The sequence below is a fragment of the Ostrinia furnacalis genome, unplaced genomic scaffold (assembly GCF_004193835.3).
Source record: "Ostrinia furnacalis isolate ACB-3 unplaced genomic scaffold, ASM419383v2 OfSCF2409, whole genome shotgun sequence".
NCBI classification, from domain to species: Eukaryota; Metazoa; Arthropoda; class Insecta; order Lepidoptera; family Crambidae; genus Ostrinia; species Ostrinia furnacalis.
The window spans coordinates 768,368-790,054 of record NW_021132648.1 but is presented as its reverse complement, the minus strand read 5'-3'; the positions used below and the strand labels follow the sequence as shown (position 1 = coordinate 790,054).

At 37.2% G+C, this 21,687-nt stretch overlaps 1 protein-coding gene across 1 annotated transcript; it reads left to right on the top strand.

Annotated features, from left to right (window-relative positions):
- The first annotated feature begins 336 nt into the window (after positions 1 to 336).
- Positions 337 to 21,456, top strand: LOC114355462 (prolyl 4-hydroxylase subunit alpha-1-like). Its single transcript, XM_028308302.1, has 12 exons — positions 337 to 443; positions 938 to 1,140; positions 1,417 to 1,562; positions 2,032 to 2,188; positions 4,247 to 4,428; positions 14,897 to 15,039; positions 16,635 to 16,759; positions 17,803 to 17,956; positions 18,817 to 19,041; positions 19,803 to 19,865; positions 20,172 to 20,337; positions 20,819 to 21,456. Exons 2-12 carry the CDS (start codon positions 941 to 943, stop codon positions 20,935 to 20,937), a joined length of 1,680 nt encoding a protein of 559 aa, XP_028164103.1. The 5' UTR covers positions 337 to 443; positions 938 to 940; the 3' UTR covers positions 20,938 to 21,456.
- Positions 21,457 to 21,687: the final 231 nt, after the last annotated feature.

Sequence of the window (21,687 nt, the reverse complement as noted above, 5' to 3'; positions counted from 1 at the left end):
AAGTGGGTATGTAACCCACGCTAATACGTGAACTGCTATGAGTAGGTACACTCTTTGTTCAATTACAAGTATTATAACTCAATGACGTTTTAAAGACATTAATGTGACCGTTTTTCAAAGTCTCACCAAGCAGATTGTTCAACAGATACCTAGTTACCTACAAGTATTACTAAATGAAAATGAGTCTTATATTTTAATTGTTAAAGAAGAATATCGTTCAATCCAATACATGTGATGGCAATTAATTAATACTTAATTACATAAAGAAGGTGTTCTTTTTTATTGTAAGAATGTAATGAAAAAGTATCAGGAGGACTCTAGCACTTGTCCAAATAATCGTTTGTTATAAATGATGTATGTAAGTAATTGTTTAAAATATTTGTGACTTGGAGTTCGTAACGGCACACCATATTGGACTCCTGACAAGATTCTATTCTCGTCTGGTAAGTACTGTAAAAATCCTTGGATGAATTTAACATGGGACTCGAAACGCTAGAGAGCTTGTATGAAATTCTATCAACTGAAATAGTGAGTGACAAGAGGTAACCTATCATGTTATAGGTAATACTAATATTCCTTAGATAAAATGATGACGGTTACCATATGGTCGATTTAATGAACGAGGAAATTAATTCTAGTCTCTTATATTTTGCAAACAATAAAATTAGAAGATGGAAAATATTTTAATTTAATTAAAAATAGATGATGAAAACTAAGGTATGAATTTTGTTGTAACAGCATTAATGCTATTTAATAGTCGTTGTTTTTAATTACCACGGTGCTGTTTCGTTTGTTGACTTTTCGTAATGGAAATACTTAATCTTTAGCCAAGACTCGTGTCCCGTGGTTAATCGTAAGATTAGTCGTAGTTGTGTTAGTTTTATAAGTGCTTGAATAAAGTCTTAAATCGAAATAATTCATGTTATGTCTTCTATAGAGAATGGTAGCCGCAAAAATGGTTTTCGGAAGGCTAAACGTATGTCCAGTTTTCCTTTTGGTTTTGAACTTCTGCTGGACACGTGCAGAAGTGTTCACTGCAATATCCGATGTCGAACCATTGTTACAAACCCACAAAAGAATAATGGATGATGTCAACCACTACATCGCCTCGGAAGAACAACGGCTTATAGCTCTAAAGAAGTGAGTAGTAGACGACAAATAACCTAAAAAACCTTATGCAAGAATATTAGTGGACCATAATAATACCTATACAATTTAAGTATTATACATATTATTATTTGAAAATTCTTTTATTGATGTCACATCTGTTTACCACTGTCATCTGTTTACCACGAAAAAATGTCTTCATCTAATTCCTATGAAAAATGAAAACAAATACAAGATTAATTGACTAATTTAAATGTGTAACGAATATTTTTATTTGTACCTAGTTTAATTAGTACTTTATCTTTTTAGGAGCTTAAATATGTACCAAGAAGAACATAAAAAAGCCATGGAAGATATTCCTAACTACTTAGGAAACCCCATCAACGCCTTTACTCTTATAAAAAGGTTGACAGTTGACCTGGATCTCATAAGACAGAATATAATAAATGGAACAGGTAAGAAATACCTTGTTTTTACTAGACAAAAAAAATCCTCTGCACATAATACTAAATGGGACTCCAGCCCTACTGGCATCGGGTGACACGATATAATTCTATTGTGGCATATCTATTTTAGATGACATGCCACGACAATATTTGTGGCGTTCATGCTGGCTCGAGCTCCACTGGCGACTTCGTTCGATATTGTAAGACACGTGGCAACATAATTTGTATGAAACTGTAACGTTTGCGCACTTCACATTACACGTGTCGCCGGGAATTTGACATCTAGAGGCTATGAGGAGGCCTATCATCATCATTTCAGCCACAGGACGTCCACTGCTGAACATAGGTCTCCTCCAATGACTTCCACATCGCACGGTTGGCAGCGGCCTGCATTAAGCGCCTCACAGCTACCTTTATCAGATCGTCAGTCCACCTTGTGGCCTATAATTATGTATACTTATTAAAAAAATTTCGACAGAAAATATGAGAAACATCACGACAAACCACGAGGATGTGAAATATCCCGCTTACGAAGACCTGACGGGGGCTGCTCAAGCATTGACAAGACTCCAGGAGACTTATAAGCTAGACGTCAGTGAGCTGTCGAAGGGTGTGCTGAATGGTGTTATTTACAGGTAGGAAGTAGCATAATTCTCATCATCATCATTTCAGCCACAGGAGTCAGGACGTCCAATGCTGAACATAGGCCCAATGAATCTCCCCTACGATCCAGGTGGACCGGTTGGAAGCGGCCCGCATCCAGCTTCCTGCTTCCTTTATGAGGTCGTTTGTCCACCTTATAGGTGGTCCTCCACTCCAGAACCTTCAACACGTCTGTATAGACATAATTTTTGAGTCATTTTATTTTTGGCAACAATTTTACGCGACAAAGTTTATAATGTATATTAATTTAGCTTTGCCTTTCTGCAACGTTTAAAAGGTCATCTCTATTTATTTTAAAGTGCTTTACTTTATCCGTAAAAACGGAGCTCCACAAAAAAGTACTTTCATTCCAACTAAAGTTTGGCAGCCAAGCTTACACTAACACTAGTTGAAATACATGTTTACATTATGTCGAACGTATTAGTCGACCTCGGTAACAAGATCCCATTGTATAAACACAATAGAATGTTTATAGTGAGTCATAAACAGGGGCTTACAGGGGTTTAAACCTCGCAAAGTAGGTTTATATTTGAAGGTTACTAATCGTTCTATGATATTTAGGGCAAAAACTTAAGTGTGTGATCGCGTTGGTTTGGCTGAACCTTTAAATGCATTGATCGCCATCGCTGCACGCCGGCTGATCGCGTTGGTTTGGCTGAACCTTTAAACCTTTACACGCACATGTTACAACGTTATTATATTACATATTTAACAACTATGTATGAAATGCATCTGCAAGTAAAGATGGGTAAGATTATTAATTTATTATTTGTTAATTACCTGCATTGTTAATCAGAATAGAGACTTTATGTATCTACCTAAAGTGTTTTGCTATGTTCAGAACTAAAGTAGGTAGTATTAATTTAAGACTATAGGTTCAGCTCAATCAACGTTTGCAGCCGGCGTGCACGATGGATGGTAAGGGTGGATTCGACCAAACAAGAGTAAATATTAATCTCAGAATAAATCGTCAGTTTTGACATATTTCCCATACTGAAACTTTTAATGTGCCAGTTATACCAGGAGTTATTCTCGGATAAAAGTTTGGTCGAATCGGGCCTTAAACGCATTGATCGCCATCGCACACGCAGGCTGATCGCGTTGGTTTGGCCGAACCTTAAAGTTAGACTTATGTAGGTAATCGGAGATTCGACATGCTCAATGTGAAGTAATTAGTCGATTTGGCATGCTGCAGAAAAACAATCAAGACAATTTGGTATGCCCCGTCATACAAATCACATTGTGGAATGGTATCTCAATGGATGAATGAAGCTTTCTCAATAGGACATAAAGTATGGAAAGAAGGGATTGCAGGATATTAAAACATTACAAATTAGTCTGACACCTAATAATATGTAGTCTAAGTTATAACCTTTGCCTTTGAACAAATAATCTATGCTACTTATACAGGTTGTTGATTTCAATACTCGCCATATTTAGGGAGTTGATTAAATAAATAACATATCCTCAAATTACTTAAGTATTATGTAACCTGAATTAATATCACAAATATTTCCTCCACTATTTCTAGTTCTTACAAAGATTCTGTCTTATGGTTGACCATTACTACAAACAAAAATTGTATTATTAAAAACAAACGAACGTTCACTAAAAACTAAAAAGGTTTGTCCTTTTCACACAGATTAAAGCCTTCTCAATTTCTCATATTGAATATTTTCCCTACACATTTAACAGCTGACTATCGAAGTATACAGGGTGGAAACGATAAGTGATCTCACTCTATTATTTCTAAACATACATTTAGTATGGGAGCTAGAAACATTGAATTTTCGGATAGTTCCAGTTTTATCTGTAACCTATTATTAACACCGTTTTAAAGAGTTCGTGAAGCACTTTCAGGATCAGTAACCAGTTTTATTATATCTTGTATAGTTTAGAAATAATCGAATGAGATCACTTATCGTCTCCACCCTGTGTATGAATAGGCTTTTTCGTGTGATTTGCCCCGCTTTAGCTGTTAATTAAAATGACTTATTTGGTAAATACATAAGTACACGTTCATTTTACAGTACCCCAATGACTGCAGCCGACTGCTACGAGCTCGCTATGGTGCTGTACAAGGCCCAAGACTACAAAGACGCCCTGCCATGGTTTAACGAGGCCCTCAAGAAGTATAAAGAGGAGAACGAACACTACCAATTTACCGAATCTGACATTCTGGAGTTCATTGGCGCTACACATTTTTACACGGGTAAGTTTTTTAACGCCTGTTTCTGATACGCTTTCTCTGTCACCACGTAATTTTTAAGGCTGAGTTGCACCATCTTATTTTAACCGTAACAATAACAATAATTGGTGTTATTTTTTATGGAGTTTGACAGATATTTGACGTTTATCAAAGTTAATGCACAGAATAATAATAAGTACTACGTACAGAAGTTTTACTTCGCGAAGGTATTTAAAAAAATGTATGCTCAATGTCATTAACAATATGGTGTAATTTAGCCTGTCTCAAGAGTCAAGCACCATTTTGTTGACAAACGTCAGTGATCGGCACTGCGCCGAAGCTATAGGGCTGACTTCGGTAAAATGATGTGGCGTGAGGTGCCAAACTGCGGAAAATGGCGGAGGAAATACTTTAGCATGAATTATCATGAATAATATTAACTACTTATTTACCTCTCAATGTCTTGAGGCAACTTAAAAAAGTACATTCTGTGTTTTTATTATTATTTAGGCAGTTAATTGTGCACAGTATTTAGTACACCATTTTCTTTATTTTCTTCCATCATACACAAGAATACGCGTGCGTGAGTCAATGTTCGCTCGTATGTGAGGCCTTGTCGAATAGTACTAGGGCACTATTTAAGTTGTGAGCCTCGACAACATAACGTGTTGTTAGACGACATCTGATACTTTTAATGAAAAGTTTGACATTTTTGACAACAACCTTATTCAAAACTTTTTATCATTTGAGCACGTTTTGTANTTGCGAAACGTTGTTTGCGATGTGATAATTTGGGAAACGTTTTTTGGCCAAACATGAGTAATCCAATCCATGGCACTCATGTCTTGATAATATTATAGCAAGTAAAGCCTTAAACCAATGTTTTCAAAGAATCATTTTGAATAAGAATGCAATTTACGAGTTCATTTTAAGTGTTTATTATTTAATAAAAAAAATTTATACTTTCAATATTGTTTGGCTGGCATACATTTAGTATGGAGGCTGGAAACATTTAATTTTTTTATAGATCCAGTTAATTCTGTAACCTATTATTGGTACCGTTGGATAAAGCTAGTGAAGCACTTTCAGGATCAGTAACCAGCTTTTCGATATCTTGTATAGTTTAGAAATAATCGAATGAGATCACTTATCGTTTCCACCCTGTATAATATCAGTGTGAATTGTGACAATGGTGAAACCCTATGTCCAGCTATGTATTGCTTTGGGATAATGATGACAACAGTCATGATGAATTCAGTCGCAGACATTTGGATAAACTAGAAAAATTACCTACCTTCTTCTCTATTTTACATTATTAAAATAAACGTTTGGATTTCCACAAGTTGAACAATATTTATATCAAACTCGACTTATGAGTTATTGTTATAATATTTAAATGTTTACAATTATTTCTGATTAAGAGAGAATGTCATTTCAGCAACCCATTTCAGCATTACCAGAGTTCGTCTTATGGTGCCTGTTTTATGTGCAATTAAGTTTTAACTAAATATATTTGAGTGAGGTGCGTTATGTCAGACTCGCACACTCACTGCGGGCGCCCGTCGCACAGTCGCGACAGCAATGTAATTACACGCGAGCGATAAGGATGGGTAGCTTGGGGTCATTGGACAAAATTCTACGTGCTCACAGACCAGGCTTTATCAATTACTAACGACCAGTCCCACTGTCCCCTGCGTGCACTGCGGGACAGGTCACACAGCCGTCTTTTATGGGGAGGTGTAAAGTCGCCTATTATTTCGCCGCGGCGGACTGCGACAATCGTACGTCCCCCGGTTTAGATCAGATGTAAAATTGAATATCTTATTATAATGCTCGGGATCAGTGATGTGCCTGTTTCAGTTCAGACCGGGATCGTGAGTTGTGAATTGGTAGAAATTTTCCTGGAAATTTTACGATTTTCAACATTTTGAAACGCTATTGATGCGTCAGCTAAGTAAAGCTAACTCATGAAAATCTCCTCTGCAAGCACTTCAAAGGAGTATTTTTTACACTAAAAAAGAACCAATTTATAATAATATGTAGGGTTTCCACAGTTAACCAGCACATCGGACTTTATATTATTCTGTTGCAATGGTTAATACTGACTGATATAATAGTGTATAGAATCACGAGGACGCTTATCCTTACTTTCAACTTTTTGCATTATTAATTTTATACAAATCAGCTTGGATCTTTTTTCTAAGACTCCATTTACTATCAGCCTGTCTGGTTCACTATACTTTTGTAAATTTCCATCGGTAATATGCATCATCATCATCATCATTATAGCCATAGGACGTCCACTGCTGAACATAGGCCTCCTCCAATGCTTTCCATGTTGATCGATTGGTAGCGAAATTGTAAATTGTAATATTTTCCATGAATTTTAAAGCAAATATCCTAAAAATTGAGTTTAGATCGAGTTGTTCACGGCACAACACTACGGTAGAGCCAGCAAAACCATTCCCGAACTCATTGGTATCTTAATCGCTTCTTATCTTGTACGGTTAGCACAAACATCTACAGGTGCGATATTTATTTGCCCATTTCTTTTCTGCCTGGACATCATACCCAATGACTTAATTATGGTTGACAGAACCAATCAATTGACATACTCTTTTTATTTGACAAAAAATTTTTCTTATTTTGACGCGACTAAAGGAATGATTGAAGAATGAAGAGCTGTAACTAATAATGAATATGATTAATTTAGTAACTATAGTTTGCTATATTGTTGATTTATTCAATAATTGACATTGTTTCAATATAATAATAATATGCAAATATCAGTTAATATATAACGAAGCTATTTATTTTATTTTAATTGATTGAATAGGACCACCAATCAATAATTAATTAATTTATAACCTATAATTACACCGTAGGACACACAATGCTTACACACACACATACTTAATAAGTATGAGTATACTTAATAAGTATGAGTAATATAAAAAGTTATCAAGTTGCAAATAATATGATATTCAGTTAAACAGCATCGTTTATAAATAACCGTGAAAATTATTCACACTACGATATCAATCAAGTCCCTAAACAAATCCATCACATTCCAAATTCAAAATCAAACAAGAACAACGGTCGACCCGTTCCTTATTTGAAAATTCAAATTCGAAAAAAGAATAAGTCCCCAAAGACCACTAAATAACATATCCCAATCGTTTAATCTCGCGGAGCAGGCAAAGGAAACAAAGCAAAATGCCTACGCATAATACAAAAATTAATTTTCTCGCGAGAAAAAAGAACAGCTAATAAAGCGAAGCTCACGCTGTAAATGTCAGTTGCGTCCTTCTTTACGAGCCGAGCGATATTTATTTATTTCGATATAATTCGGACTCGGTGTTTATATTTTAGCGTATTGATTCTTTTGCGCGGCATTTTCGGGACGAGAGTGTAATACTGTTTTATAAACATTCAAAAAAATTACAAGTTTTTTTAGGATGTTTTTTTGATTTGCTGTCTACGTAGAAGGAAAAGTTATGGGTCTTACATAAAATATAAAAGTGATTAAGTTACAACTATGTGAAAATACTTTATTGAATAGCCTTAATTAGTATATGAATGAAGCCTTTTGCTACTTTTTGCATTGTTGAGAATACATAGGTCCAAAAAGTTTGATTATACTTTCTCAAATTACAAACGTTACTTTTTATTAGTTCAAAGCCACGAGATATGTTTGATTTATCTCTAGCTAGCAAACAAGAAAGGTTAAAAGAAAGCCGTGAGCTAATCAGTAAAATCTAATTTGCATGTTAATGAGGCACTTAGCTATAATTACTTTGTGCTATTCCTTCAGATTGTAATTTTATGTAGCTTAGACGCCATTGTTTTCATTTTCTCAATGTGTTTTATGTATAATAAAACTATCTAATGGGCAATGTGGGAACTTTTTTGGTATGATACATTATGTACTCAAAACTGTTCTCAGACACATAACGTTAATAATTATTTTAATACATCTATGATAATCTTTGGCGTCAGTCGTTATAATTAAAAAACAACTTTTATGATCAGGAAAACGCACTTTGTTTTACTCGTTAAAATGTATTAGTTTATTATTAACTAATGGTAATTGTTAAATTTATGCTGGGATGTGTTTAATTTTATGTACAACGCACAGACATTGAATTAATTTAACTATAATTTCGTGTTATTTAAAAAAAACTAACCTAGTGAATTGATTTTATGCGATTAAAGAATTAATATTGCATTTTCAGTTTTTTTCTTTTTGTAGAAAAAGATATCTTTTTACCAGTATTAAGACCGTCTATTCACACATTTATTTCTCTGATCTTTAGATAAAAGTCACCTTTTATGCAATAAATTATTTTTCTGCCAGAAATAAATAAATTTTCACCAGCGAGGTATCACACAGTCGTTCTCAAACGCCTTTTTCGCTCGATCAGATTTCGCGCGGACGGGTCTTATTTATATTACTTTAAAATTGCCTCCGATGCGAGCCGGCTAACGTATAAATATTGACAATTGTAAGGTGCTCTCAGCGAGCGTTAATTAAATAAATGATAATCACTTGTCAATCTATACTAATGTTACAAAGTGTGTTTTTTATAGAGGTAATTTCTTAGCAATAAATACTTGTACTGAAAGTACAGTGGGCTGAGTGCGAGTTTTCATCAAACACGCTCACTAGTGAGCGCGTTTAAAAAATGAATGAAAATTTTAGTTTTTGAACGTTTCCCGCTAGGGGCGCTGTACAATCCGTCATACATTTAATGTCATTTTTTGACGCGCTCACTTTTGATGTAAACTCGCGCGTTTGATGTAAAGTCACACTCAGCCCACAGTACATAAACTTGAGCCACCCGCGCGTAGTTTGAGAGTGCAAGTATGAACTTAATAGGCAAAGTTCATAATTAAGTCGAAAATGAGTACGCTCAAGCTAAAAATCTTAATTTAGAAACCGGGCTTGAGTCGTGTGGTTCAAACAAAGTGGAATAGGACTTTTTTTAGAGAATAAATGCATGAAATATGCATACCTACCCTGCGGGGACAGGGTACCTAGGTTATGTGTGGCTCCCCTAATTGGAAACCCACTAAAATAGCCCCGGCCGTCGAAACTATGGGAATCCGAATTCCTTCAATCACCTCAGTCACAAATCAAATAAAAAAAAATCAAAATCCATTTATTTGCTTGATAAGCGGTACAGCAGATGTCAATATAAAAATAGTTCGCACAAATCACGACAACTGGCATGCAAATAGCTTACAACTACTTAATTTACGCAATTTAATAGATACATGCAACAAAACAGGAAATATGTGGGTACATACTACTGAAACTTGACCTTCATTGGTTATGTTTTTATGGCGGTCAACCTGTAGATCCTGGCTACACAGGAGTTGCAGCGGTGGGAACGAGAGGTGGGAATAGTCCCGTTTATCTCAGTCCCTCCCGGAAAGTAGACTAGCACTACCCCCAACTCTTCCCGTGGATGCCATAAGACTCTACCATCTGGTCATCGTACGGATCATTATTGGAGAGATGTGCTCATGTATTAAACTGCGGGTTCGATTCCTGAATAGAATAATAGAGTCTCCGAAAATCTAATGATGTAGTTTGGATTTAACCAAAAGCCTGGTATTTTTACTATTTTTGTAAAGGTGGTCAACCAAGTACTTAAAAGTTGATTGTTTTGTGTTGTTGAAAACATACATTCAACCAAAATAAAGTAAGACAACAACAATCTTGAACCTTATCAATTCCAGCTTAAAGTTCGTAATTTTATGAAATATGCTTCGTTGCTTTGAATTATTTCAAAAGTATAACCAAATAAGGCCATAACAGCTATTTATATCAAGAAACGTTATGTTAACTTTTTAATTGCATCGAAATAACATACCGTCACAATAACCACAAAAAAGCATCGCGGAGGCCATGTCTAAAGACCGTTTAAGTCAGAAATTAGCATTTTTACGCTCGTAAATTTTATACAAAGTTGTAAAATAGAGCGAGCGTATAATTAGAATAATTAGAAAGAGATCAAACAATTATGATTTTAATATGAGTGAGGAGTAGGATCGTTTTCGTCATCATAATTCATGACAGGTTTTCTTGAGGTTTTTAAGCAAAATAAGTAATAAAAGTTACTAAGTAACCGTGTGTTTGTTGCAATAGCAATATTATTAAAGCATGCTATGCCTTCCCTCAAACTTAAATTACATTATTTACGGACTGGTCTCATTCCTTTAAATCAGCCCAATTTTGGGAAATCTTTAGCGGATGCTCCATCATTATCATTTCAGCCACAAGACGTCTATTGCTGAACATAGGCCTCCCCCAATGACTTCCAGATTGGCCGTTTGATAGCGGCGTGCATCCAGATTCCAGCGCCTTCCTGGCTTGTAGTTGGACGTTCCAATTGACAATATTTCAAAGTTCACAAGACCCTTTAAACATAAATTAAAGTTTCAGTAACGTATTGAACACAAAGTCAAACACATACGAAGTAAGAAAGTTTATTTGAGAAATGAGGTAATGAGAGAATTAGTAATTAGTACACCTCAAAATTATAACTTATCTTTAAAATTTTAATCGCTGCTAGTTGTTTATCCTTTGCAACAAAATACAATTATTTATTTGTGCGGCAGTTAATGTGTTAAATAAATAAAGTCGCACTCGTGTAACATTGTGCAAGACGTGTTGAGTTGAATTGTTTTTCACGGTACTTTCCTTTACAGGTAAGCTACAACGCAGTGGTATGGTGTGGATTGAAACTTAGGTAAGTTTTTTTTAAATATTGCTACATTTTTTGTAAAGATATTTTGTTTTAAGCTTGATTCGATTACCATGATGTGTGGATTGAAACTTGCAACTTGTAGGTGAGCTTTTTTTTTAATGTTGCTACATTTTTTGTAAAGATTATTTTATTTTAAGCTTTTAAGCTTTTTAAGCTTGATTAGATTACCTTCATATGGTGTGGATTAAAACCTGCAACTTGTAGGGTAAGCTTTTTTAAATATTGCTTGTTTCAAAAAGCTTCAATTTTTGTAGAAGATCAAAGTATCTTTTAAGCTTTTTTAAGCTTTTAGGCATTTTAAGCTCTGCATTTTTATGCTAAAAATTATACTCTATTAAAAGATATTTTAAGCTGAATTACATTATTATGAACTTGTAAGCTTTTTTCATTAGTTTTTTCAAAAAGCTTCCATTTTTAATAAAAAAATACTTTGTTTTAAACATTTAGCTTATAAAAAGCTTGCTTAGATTACCGTGATATGATGTGAATTGACACTTGAAAGTTATTCTAACAATTTTTATTCATAATGCTACGATATTTATAATATACTAGCTTTCCGCCCGCGGCTTCGCCCGCGTGGAATTTTGTCTGTCACAGAAAAACAATATCGCGCGCGTATTCACTCATCGTGTAGACCNTACTGAGCATTAGTGACTTTTTACAAACGTCTTCAGAAATTCGATACTTATGTCGCCATCTAGTGAGATTGATTTGGAATGATTCAAGATTTATAGGCATCGGGTTCTCGTGGTATTATTAACATTGAATTGAAAATTATCTTGACTGCAAAAACATGGAATTGACTTGCGGAAAGGACATTGGGAACTTTAATATGAGAAAATGCCCCACGGCGGACAAAGATGAAACGTATTTTATTTCAAAGCTTTATACTTGTAAGTATATTCACTTAAAGCGCTATGTTGTGAGATATGGGAATTCTGAGATATGACGAGTCTAAGTTGAAAATATATTTGTCTAAAATGATTTGATATTTTTACATGTTATGTTGTTTGGCATTGCAGAGTAACCAATAAAAGTAAATAAAATAATATAAATAAATAAAAATATAAATAAAATAATATAAATAAATAAAATATTATAAATACTTAAATTAATATTAGACAACATCTCATATATTACTCCAACCCAAAATAAGTAGCTAAGGCATTTGTGTTATGGAAATCGGGAACGACGAACCACAACACACCCAAACCAGAGACAATGTGAAAAGATCGTTTTCTATATTGTCCCGGCCGGGAATCGAACCCGGGACCTCAGGATTGGCCCGGCACACTTTGAAAACCGGTGTGTGCGCCTCTCCGCCACGGAGGTCGTCAAAAATGTTACCTAAATGTAAAATAAAATAAAATATTAAAACTTCATTTTCTCAATATTCCCATATAAGAGAGAAAAAACAAATGCACGGAAATTCATTGGATATTAGTATGTATCATCTGTGATAGGTTTCGTTTGTGTCCGCTACTTTTCGAAAATTGGGGCAAAAAGTTCCCAATGTCATTTTCGCGCGAAGATTTATTATGACTTTCGACGTGGTTAATCAATACAAAACTGAAGCGGTCAGCTAAATTTCACTTTTGGTGATAAAGATCTATCCTTTACCATTGTAAAACGCTAGTTTAAGAAGTATAATATTGTATGTCATTGGCTCACCAGTGAACTTTGCGAAAGTCGTCCAAAATGACTATTAGTGGCGGAAAACATTGATGTTGTCAGAAAAATGGAAGGGAAACCTCGTCATGTGATATATCGTAGGATTGAGATAATCCTAGGCATTAATTCCACTAGCAGTAATAAAATATTGTATGACCATATTATGGTTAATACGTTTTTTTCTCGCTGGATGTCACAAAATTTTTCAAACGCTCAAAAGGACGCTTGTGTCGTTTAGTCCTTGCAAATGTTTGATAAATACGTTTAAAAAGCTTTAAAAGCCGTTTTTAAAATTGTGACAGTTGACGAATTAAGGATCTATGCATAATGATCCTGAAAATAAACAGCTATCGACTATGGAGGTATTTTAAGATGAACCAATTCCAACAAAAGTCCCATGCGCTCGGAACACTTTGAAACTTATGGTCGCCTATTTTTCCAAAATATCCGATTATATGACAGAAACGTCACTAGAGAAATTTAGATTGGTTAATTTTTAATAGTAAACAGCTACTTTTTTTCCAAAAGTCTTCAGTTTAATAAGGGAAACTGACCAGCATAGTCGAATCGCCATTCGTGACGAAAATGTGAGCTTTTACACGTTTCGTCAAACAACTGACAATTTGAACACTCAAAATATGAAATAAACAGGTCCAACGCTAGGAAATTCTTGCTTGGAATCTAAACACTTCTTTTGGTACCCATATATTAAAATTAAATGCGTGAACAACGATTTATGTAGCCAGAAGCAACTGTCGGTGAGGTCAAAAACCATGCTTTGGAGGTGCCTCAAGCTGACTGGAAAAAATGCTATGAGAAGTGTTTCGGACACATTAAAAAGTACATAAATCATGAAAGACAATACCAATAAACGCAATCAATACCATTTTAATAATAAACTACTTTGTTTTCATAGTTAGGCTCACAACTTAAATAGTGTCCCACGTATCCTGTAGGTGGGCCATCGTGCGTGTTTTGTTTTCGATGTAAACTCGCGGAGATGAACAGGCCTGGTTAAAGTAAGATGGTGCAGAATCACTGCGGCAATAAATCCGCGGGTTAGTCCAAAAAAAATGGTGCAAACTCAGCCTAAGACTTATTAAACAAATTACCTAAGATTAAAACGTCAGCAGTTCGCAATCTAAAACTATTGAATTTGAAAACTAATCGGGTTTCAAGGATGAATAAAGAGAATTTGACAGGTGTCTTGGAAGTCAATACCAATAATATAAAAGTCAATTGAATATTATGCTTAATTTTGAATAAAGATTTGAACATCGTTTTATAATGGGCCTTATTGAGTTCTGTATCCCTGACAACGATTGTGGTGTGCTAACTTATTAAATAATGTGTAAAATGTCGATTGTCGATTGTTTTCCCAGCTGGCTCGCTGGCTACGTCAATTTAACTGTATGTTTGCATATACTGTTAATTATTGCACACCTGCTTAAACCTAAGTATTATACTGTGACTGATGAATTTGAATTTCATTTTTTTTTACAACAAACGCACTGGGCTTAAGTTTGGTCTGAACAACCCCAAAGGTGTAAGGCGTTCCTTGACTTAGGAATCGGGCCACTGCACGGGTACACTCATCCCGTGAAAGTCGTAAGAGGCGAATAAGGGATAAAAATGCGAATATCAAGACTCCCCAATTCATCTAGCCTTTGGTTAAATAAAGATAGTCGACCTGCAGTAGAGACAAGCCGATTTGTTATAGTCAATCCCAATTCAAGTCAGCCTGTCAAATTTTAAACTTTCTTTGGTCAGAGTAGCCTCGCTTTCCGATGTTTTCACAACTAAATATTATTTATAAGACTTTAAACATTAAGAAAGTGTAAAAGCATCGAAAACTGTTATTACAAATTATAAAACTAATATTATAAAACTGAATAATTGATCGAAAACGGATTGTAATTTAACAGTTGACGGACGGATTTGGATAGGGATTGATTAAAGCTAAATCACCTGATTATAAAAAAAATTATGAGTTATGACCAGTTAATTTAACATGACTTTTAATTTGTAAACTAATTTATTTACAGGCGATACCAGGACTGCGTTGGAATATTCAAAGAAGACCTTAGCGATAAATCCGAAAAACATACGCGCGGCCGATAACATTATACTTTACCAAAAGTCTATCGCAGAGGAGGAAGCAAAACAATTAATAAGTCAAATAAGTGGTGTAAGTATAGCAATATACGGGTATTTTTTTATCACAGAAGTAATAATCAATAAATAAATAGGATAAATACGGCCCCCGCTACCGGTGGTGTAGTGTAGTGCGCTGCATGCGATGGACTCAAATCATGAATGAGAACTGCATGCGCGCTGACAAAATTCGGCGCAACCATGACTGGCTCCCCGCTAATCCACGCTAAATTTTGTCAGTGTGTGCGTGCGCCTCATAAGAAGGCTCAAGGTCACCCAAAGAGCGATGGAGCGTGCTATGCTCGGAGTTTCCTTGCGTGATCGAATCAGAAATGAGGAGATCCGTAGGAGAACCAGAGTGACTGACATAGCCCGCAGAATCGCTAAAACCAAGTGGCAGTGGGCGGGGCACATAGCTCGAAGAGCTGATGGCCGCTGGGGCAGGAAAGTTCTTGAGTGGCGACCACAAGCCGGAAGACGTAGCGTGGGCAGGCCTCCCACTAGGTGGACCGACGATCTGGTGAGGGTCGCGGGAGGTGCCTGGATGCGAGCGGCGCAGGACCGGTCTTTGTGGAAGTCCTTGGGGGAGGCCTTTGTCCAGCAGTGGACGTCTTTCGGCTGAAACGAACGAACGAACGTGCGTGCGCGCCGCATATGTATTGGCGCGCTCACATACAAACCGCGCTCGGTGCGTTTCTATGAAGATGACCTACTCATTTGTATTTACTCTGCTATTATGGAGCTACAGAAGGGGGAACCGTCCTGACTGCGTATCGTGATCGACACCACCAGCATGACGAAAACCTCGTGAAGGCCGAGAAGGAAAAACAAAGCAAATACCGTGACTTGGCCCACGAGGTGACCGTCATTTGGGATGTTGACTCGATGATCATTCTCCCGAAGTTGTCTCGGCAAACGGACTAATAGCGAAGAGCTTCGACCAACATCTAAAAAATCATCTCTCGCTAGATGGTTGGCTCAAGGGTCAGATACAAAAGGCGGTGATCCTCAGCACGCCACACACTGTCCGGAGGTTCCTCAGCCTGTGATCCTGACCATCGGCAGCTTGGGCCCTACTCCGCTGCCAGCGGATGAACTAGTTTTTTAAAGTTCTTTATGATATCTTTTTTATTTTATTTTGTATACTTACTAAAAATGGCGTTGTAGAAAATTTTATAAAATTAAGTTTTAAACTGAAATAAATGGGATAAAAAATAAAACTTTATGATGCTGTTTTAGTCTTCTCAAAGATCTAGTGTATAACTCCATGTGGCCGTTGTTACAGATATGTGTCAGATGTTTACAAATATGCAAAAAACTACGTCCCATTTGTAAATAAACATATTTTCTTCAACGAAAATAACGTCCATTATATTTGCAAAAACAAATCATAAATATCTATTTGGGAAATGTGTATTGGGATTTTGGGAAGTCGTAGATTGCAAGGAGTAGCTTTCCCAAAAAAATTGTAAAATATGTGTGTACTCGTCTTGAAACGTCATGTATATCGGTAACTGGCAATAAACTTTACCCGACTGCGCCAGAAGGAGGGTTATGTTTTTTAAAAATTATAAGTAGATTTAGTAGAAAGTAAAAATTAATATTGATAATTAAATTACCTTTTTACAGGAAACGGAGGAGAAAAAAAACCAGAAACCGTTGTCATATGAAGATATTGAGTATCAAAAAGAATTAAAAAATTATGAAATCCTTTGCCGCGGGGAAATGGACGTCCCTCCTGCAATTGCGAAAAGGTTTGCCTGTTAATTCTTATTTAATGTAGGAAATTATTAAATTATTATTAAAATTATTAAATAAGAAATTTTATAATAGTAATCTGTATTTACAAATAACTAATATTCTTAAAAAAAACTACTTCGTTCGTTAGTTTCGGCCAAATAACGTCCACTGCTGGACAAATGCCTCCCCATTATTTTAAAATAACACACTATATCGATGAGTTTTTAATCGTAGATTTTTATTCCTATGAAACGATAACAAAATGTTCCTTAATAATTGCGCTCACGGGTTGAAGTTGTCACAAAGCAGCGGGCAAAAGTATGGTTCGAATAAAAAATATTGCATAAGGTTGCCAAGTTTATGGGTGTTTTTAATATCATGCGGATTTCATCAAGGATGCGGTATTGCCTCACATGCGAGACACCCGCCAGCTTCCTTTTCATCAAGTATTTATTTTAATACGTGGAATACGCACGCGGGACAATAAATACTAGCATGAAAAGGATATACAGGTTGTCTCAAAAAGAATGGATAACCTTACAACTTCTCCTCCGCCTTAAGATCTCTTTAATATTAAAATTTTGGCCTTAATAAAAATGTCACAGATTTTAAGATAATATTTATTTTTAGAAAATTGCCACCATCTGTGATTAGTTTTTCTCGTGAATTTCAACAAACTAGTTCTAAAAAAATGAAAAGGAAAATTTAATTCGTAATCGCAAGCTCGCATCACAATAATCGCAGGTGACAATTTTCTAAAAATACAAAAAAAAAACTTAATAATCTCGAAAACCGTAATACATATTTTTATCTGGTCAAAATTTTATATTAGAGAGACCATAGTGAGGCTTATCGATAGTTACAATGTTATCCATTGTTTTTGGGACAACCTGTATAACGGGTGTCACGCATCCATATGCGTGACACGTGATCACGCCCCATGACAATCCCGCTTCCGTGATGAAATACGCACGTTTTTAAAAACCCTAAGGAGAATGCTTATGGACCGGCAGTGGACTTTTGGTGCTGATAATGATGATATTATTTTGTGTTTCAGCTTGTTCTGCCGTTATTTAACGGAAAACCACCCGTTTTTGAAACTTGCGCGAATAAAAGTCGAGTACAGATACTTGGAGCCCGACATAATGATCTTCCATGACGTCATGAGCGACGACGAGATTGAATTCATAAAAGAAACTGCTCAGCCCAGGGTAAGTGTCAATTATTGGAAATTAAAATTTGATACATACCTATTTGGTGTTTATTCCAAAATATACCTAATGGAAAAAAAACAACAAAAATATTGATTCCAGTATCGACTAAGGAAGTAGTGTGAAATTGGGACTTTTTGTGATATTACAAAAATGACTTGAAGACCACGAGACGCGTGTCGCGCTTAAACTACTCGTACTTCACCGATTTAGATTAATAGAGATAGTTTGAGATCTAGGCAAATCATAGGATAGGTTTTATTCCTGTTTTTGGAAGGGACTCACGCGCGCGATTGTAGGTAATTCTGTGAGGGGCCAAAATTATCGCATGCAACCACGTGCAAAAGCTAATAGCTTAATAAGCTATTACTATACGTGTAAATTACCTTCATCTCACAGTTCAGACGGGCAGTGGTCGTGGACGCCGTCACCGGTGAATTAGTTCCCATTAAGTCAGCAGTTATTTGTCGCGCTAACTATTGAACCGATTTAGATGAAAATAGTTTTAGAGATAGTTTGAAGTCTAGGGAAAACATAGGATAGTTTTTGGAGGGGGAAAACGCGCGCGATAATGACTCGGTAACGGCCTGAAAACCCGAGCAAAGCAGCGGGAAAACGCTTGTATAGATCGTTTCATCCACGGAGACGCGCCCCACTATTCTTCCTCTAATGTTTGAGTGTTATCGGTGCACGCTAAATCATCCATGAATGAGTGCACACGCACACTACAATAATGACGATCGGATTGCTCGGATCAAACTCCCCGCACCCCGCGCTTCCCTCAACCAAAAATTGGTGGGGCGCGTCTTCGTGGATGAAACGTACTATATCTTATGATTATTTTGATTTCTGTCTCACAGTTCAGACGTGCTGTGGTCGTGGACGCCGTCACCGGTGAATCAGTTCCCGTCAAGTACCGCATCAGCAAGTCGGCGTGGCTCGAGGACCACGAGTCGCGGGTCATCGCGCGCATCTCGCAGCGCGTGGCCGACATGACCGGCCTCAGCATGGACACGGCCGAGCACCTGCAGGTGGTCAACTACGGCATCGGGGGACATTACGAACCGCACTTCGACTTCTCTAGGGTGAGTACTACAATTACAGGTGAGCTTTACTCAGTCAGTACCTGAAGTATGGGAGCGGCATTGGAGGGTGATTTTGCGACGGTAAACGTCAGCGAGACTTCAGATCTGTATGTCCTGTCACGTCACGTCACGGCACCCTCGTGCCGCTTCCATACTTCAGGCACTGATTCAGTTAAGCGCTATAGTCCGATCGCCGAGCACGTAGAATTTCGTGTCTGTGCGACGGGCGCCCGCAGTGAGTGTGCGAGCGCGACAGCAACATAATTACGCGCGAGCGATAAGGATGGGTAGCTTGGGGTCATTGGACGAATTTCTACGTGCTCGGCGACCGGTCTTTAGACATATAGCAGCAATTGCACTAGACTATGGTAGTCAAATCCTGGTCTTGCGACTATGAGCAGCGCGTGGCCGACATGACCGGCCTCAGCATGAACACGGCCGAGCACCTGCAGGTGGTCAACTACGGCATCGGGGGACATTACGAGCCACACTTCTCTAGAGTGAGTACTTTACGGGACTATTCCCAATATTCCCACCTCTCGTTCCCACCGCTGCAACTCCTGCGTAGCCAGGATCTACAGCTTGACCGCCAACAACCCTACCAGAAGGTCAAGTTTATCACTTACTTAGGCACAACTATCGGCCGACGAAAAATCAACGGTGTGCGCCTACTCTAAGAGTTGCATCTCTAACTATACACAACTTGAAAAAATCGAACTGCCTAATTAACAGATTATGAAAATTTTTATTTTTGTTTACAGAAACACGAAAGTTTAATCAACTATCTTAACGCTGGGAATAGAATAGGCACAGTTCTATTTTATGTGAGTATTTTTTATTATAAAGGAAAAAATTTACATAATAAATGCTTCTTCGTGTTCAAAGGGGATTCACACTGCTAATTTATCCCGCCTGTCCTTGCATCAAATACAAAGTTTCATTTTGAGTTATTATAATTTTACTGGTTAAATGTGCAAAACCGCACGAAGCCATAATCTAGCAAAAAAGAAAAGGTTTGATATTTTTACAACGCTCCTGGCGCCATCTACGAAAGCTTTGTGTGTGGACTGTGAAACCCCATTCCTTGAAAGGTCAGCAATATTTACCTTCTTTTATTTGTTCGGTGTCAGATGTCGGACGTGGCGCAGGGCGGCGCGACGGTGTTCACTAAGCTGGGAGTCAGCTTGTTCCCCATCAAAGGCGCGGCGGCGTTCTGGTACAACCTGCACCCGTCGTGCGAAGGAGACCTGGCCACGCGACACGCCGCCTGCCCGGTGCTGCGAGGCTCCAAGTGGGGTGAGCACCCTAGCAGGCTAGACATAAGACCTAGAAATATAGGTGCTTTTTTGAACGGTGCAGAATCCAGCTACCGATGAAAGACGTAGTGGCTGCTATGAAATACATATTGAACCAGTTTTCCAGCCTTGGTAGGCTGAATGTGCTGTTGCAGTGGCGTTGGAAATATTAATATGCATATCAACCTATCGGTAACTGCTTTCTGCAGTCTACTTCGGAATAGCACCTCAAAACTCATGCCCTCGACTGCTCGTTAAGCTGTCATTTCATACCAGAGATAGGTACATAATGCCAAATTTTTTGTCTCGAAGTGCTGGTAGGGCAAAAAGATTATATTGCACAACAAAATTGTTGTCTGATGAATATTTGAAGAAAAGATCCCCGGGCCAGCTAGTTATTAAATGAATTCTAGAAAATAAAATCATAAAACCACACTTTCCAGCAAAAAAGTCGTCTAAAAACGAATTGTTTTATATTACAGTCTCAAACAAATGGATCCACCAAGGCGGGCAGGAGTTGCTGCGGCCTTGCGGCCTCCAATACCAAGAGGAGGGCGTATCCCGCAGGATACCGAAACCCATCCTCAAGACCTCCAGATAAACACCGCCTGGCTGCCAAGTAGTATTGTTAAACACACCCCAAAAAGGTACTGACTTTGCCCGTGTGCCTAAAGCGAACTAGAACTCAATTAATATAGTGAAGTGAATATTTTCGTCGGTTAGGGCGGCTTCAGACCAGTTTTTTCTGCGCGTATACAGCCGTCTGCCTTGTGGCTGTACTGTACTAAACTAAGCTGGGAACATTAAATTTTCGGACAGTCCAGTTTATTCTGTACCCTATTGATAACGTTTGATAGAGCCCGTGAAGTACTTACAGGATCAGTAACTGTTTTTCGATATTTTGTATACTTTAGAATAATTGAGTAAAATCACATCGTTTTCCACTTGTATATGAGTTTATAAGAGCGTCAACACTTGCACGAGTTGCGCATATACGCGCGTATAAAACGCTGGCCTGAAACCGCCCTTACTGTGTTAAAACAATAATTTTAAAATAACTAATGAAGTGATACTTAGTCTATATGGGCATGCTATTTATTAAAGGTACATAAGTATTAATTAATTTTATTTCTTTCAACCTTTTTGTTACCCGTTAGCATCAAACAATTTCAGGATTCCGTTTCTCAAAAGAAAATGTGAAATAGGATCAGATCAGTGTAGGACATTTATACCGAAGTTAACCGGGCCAGTCATTGTCAAATGAGTAGGAGTTTACATAAAAAAATGACATTATAGTTCCAAAATACTGAACTGTCCTATCCATGACATTGACAGCGGGGCGCCACCGTCA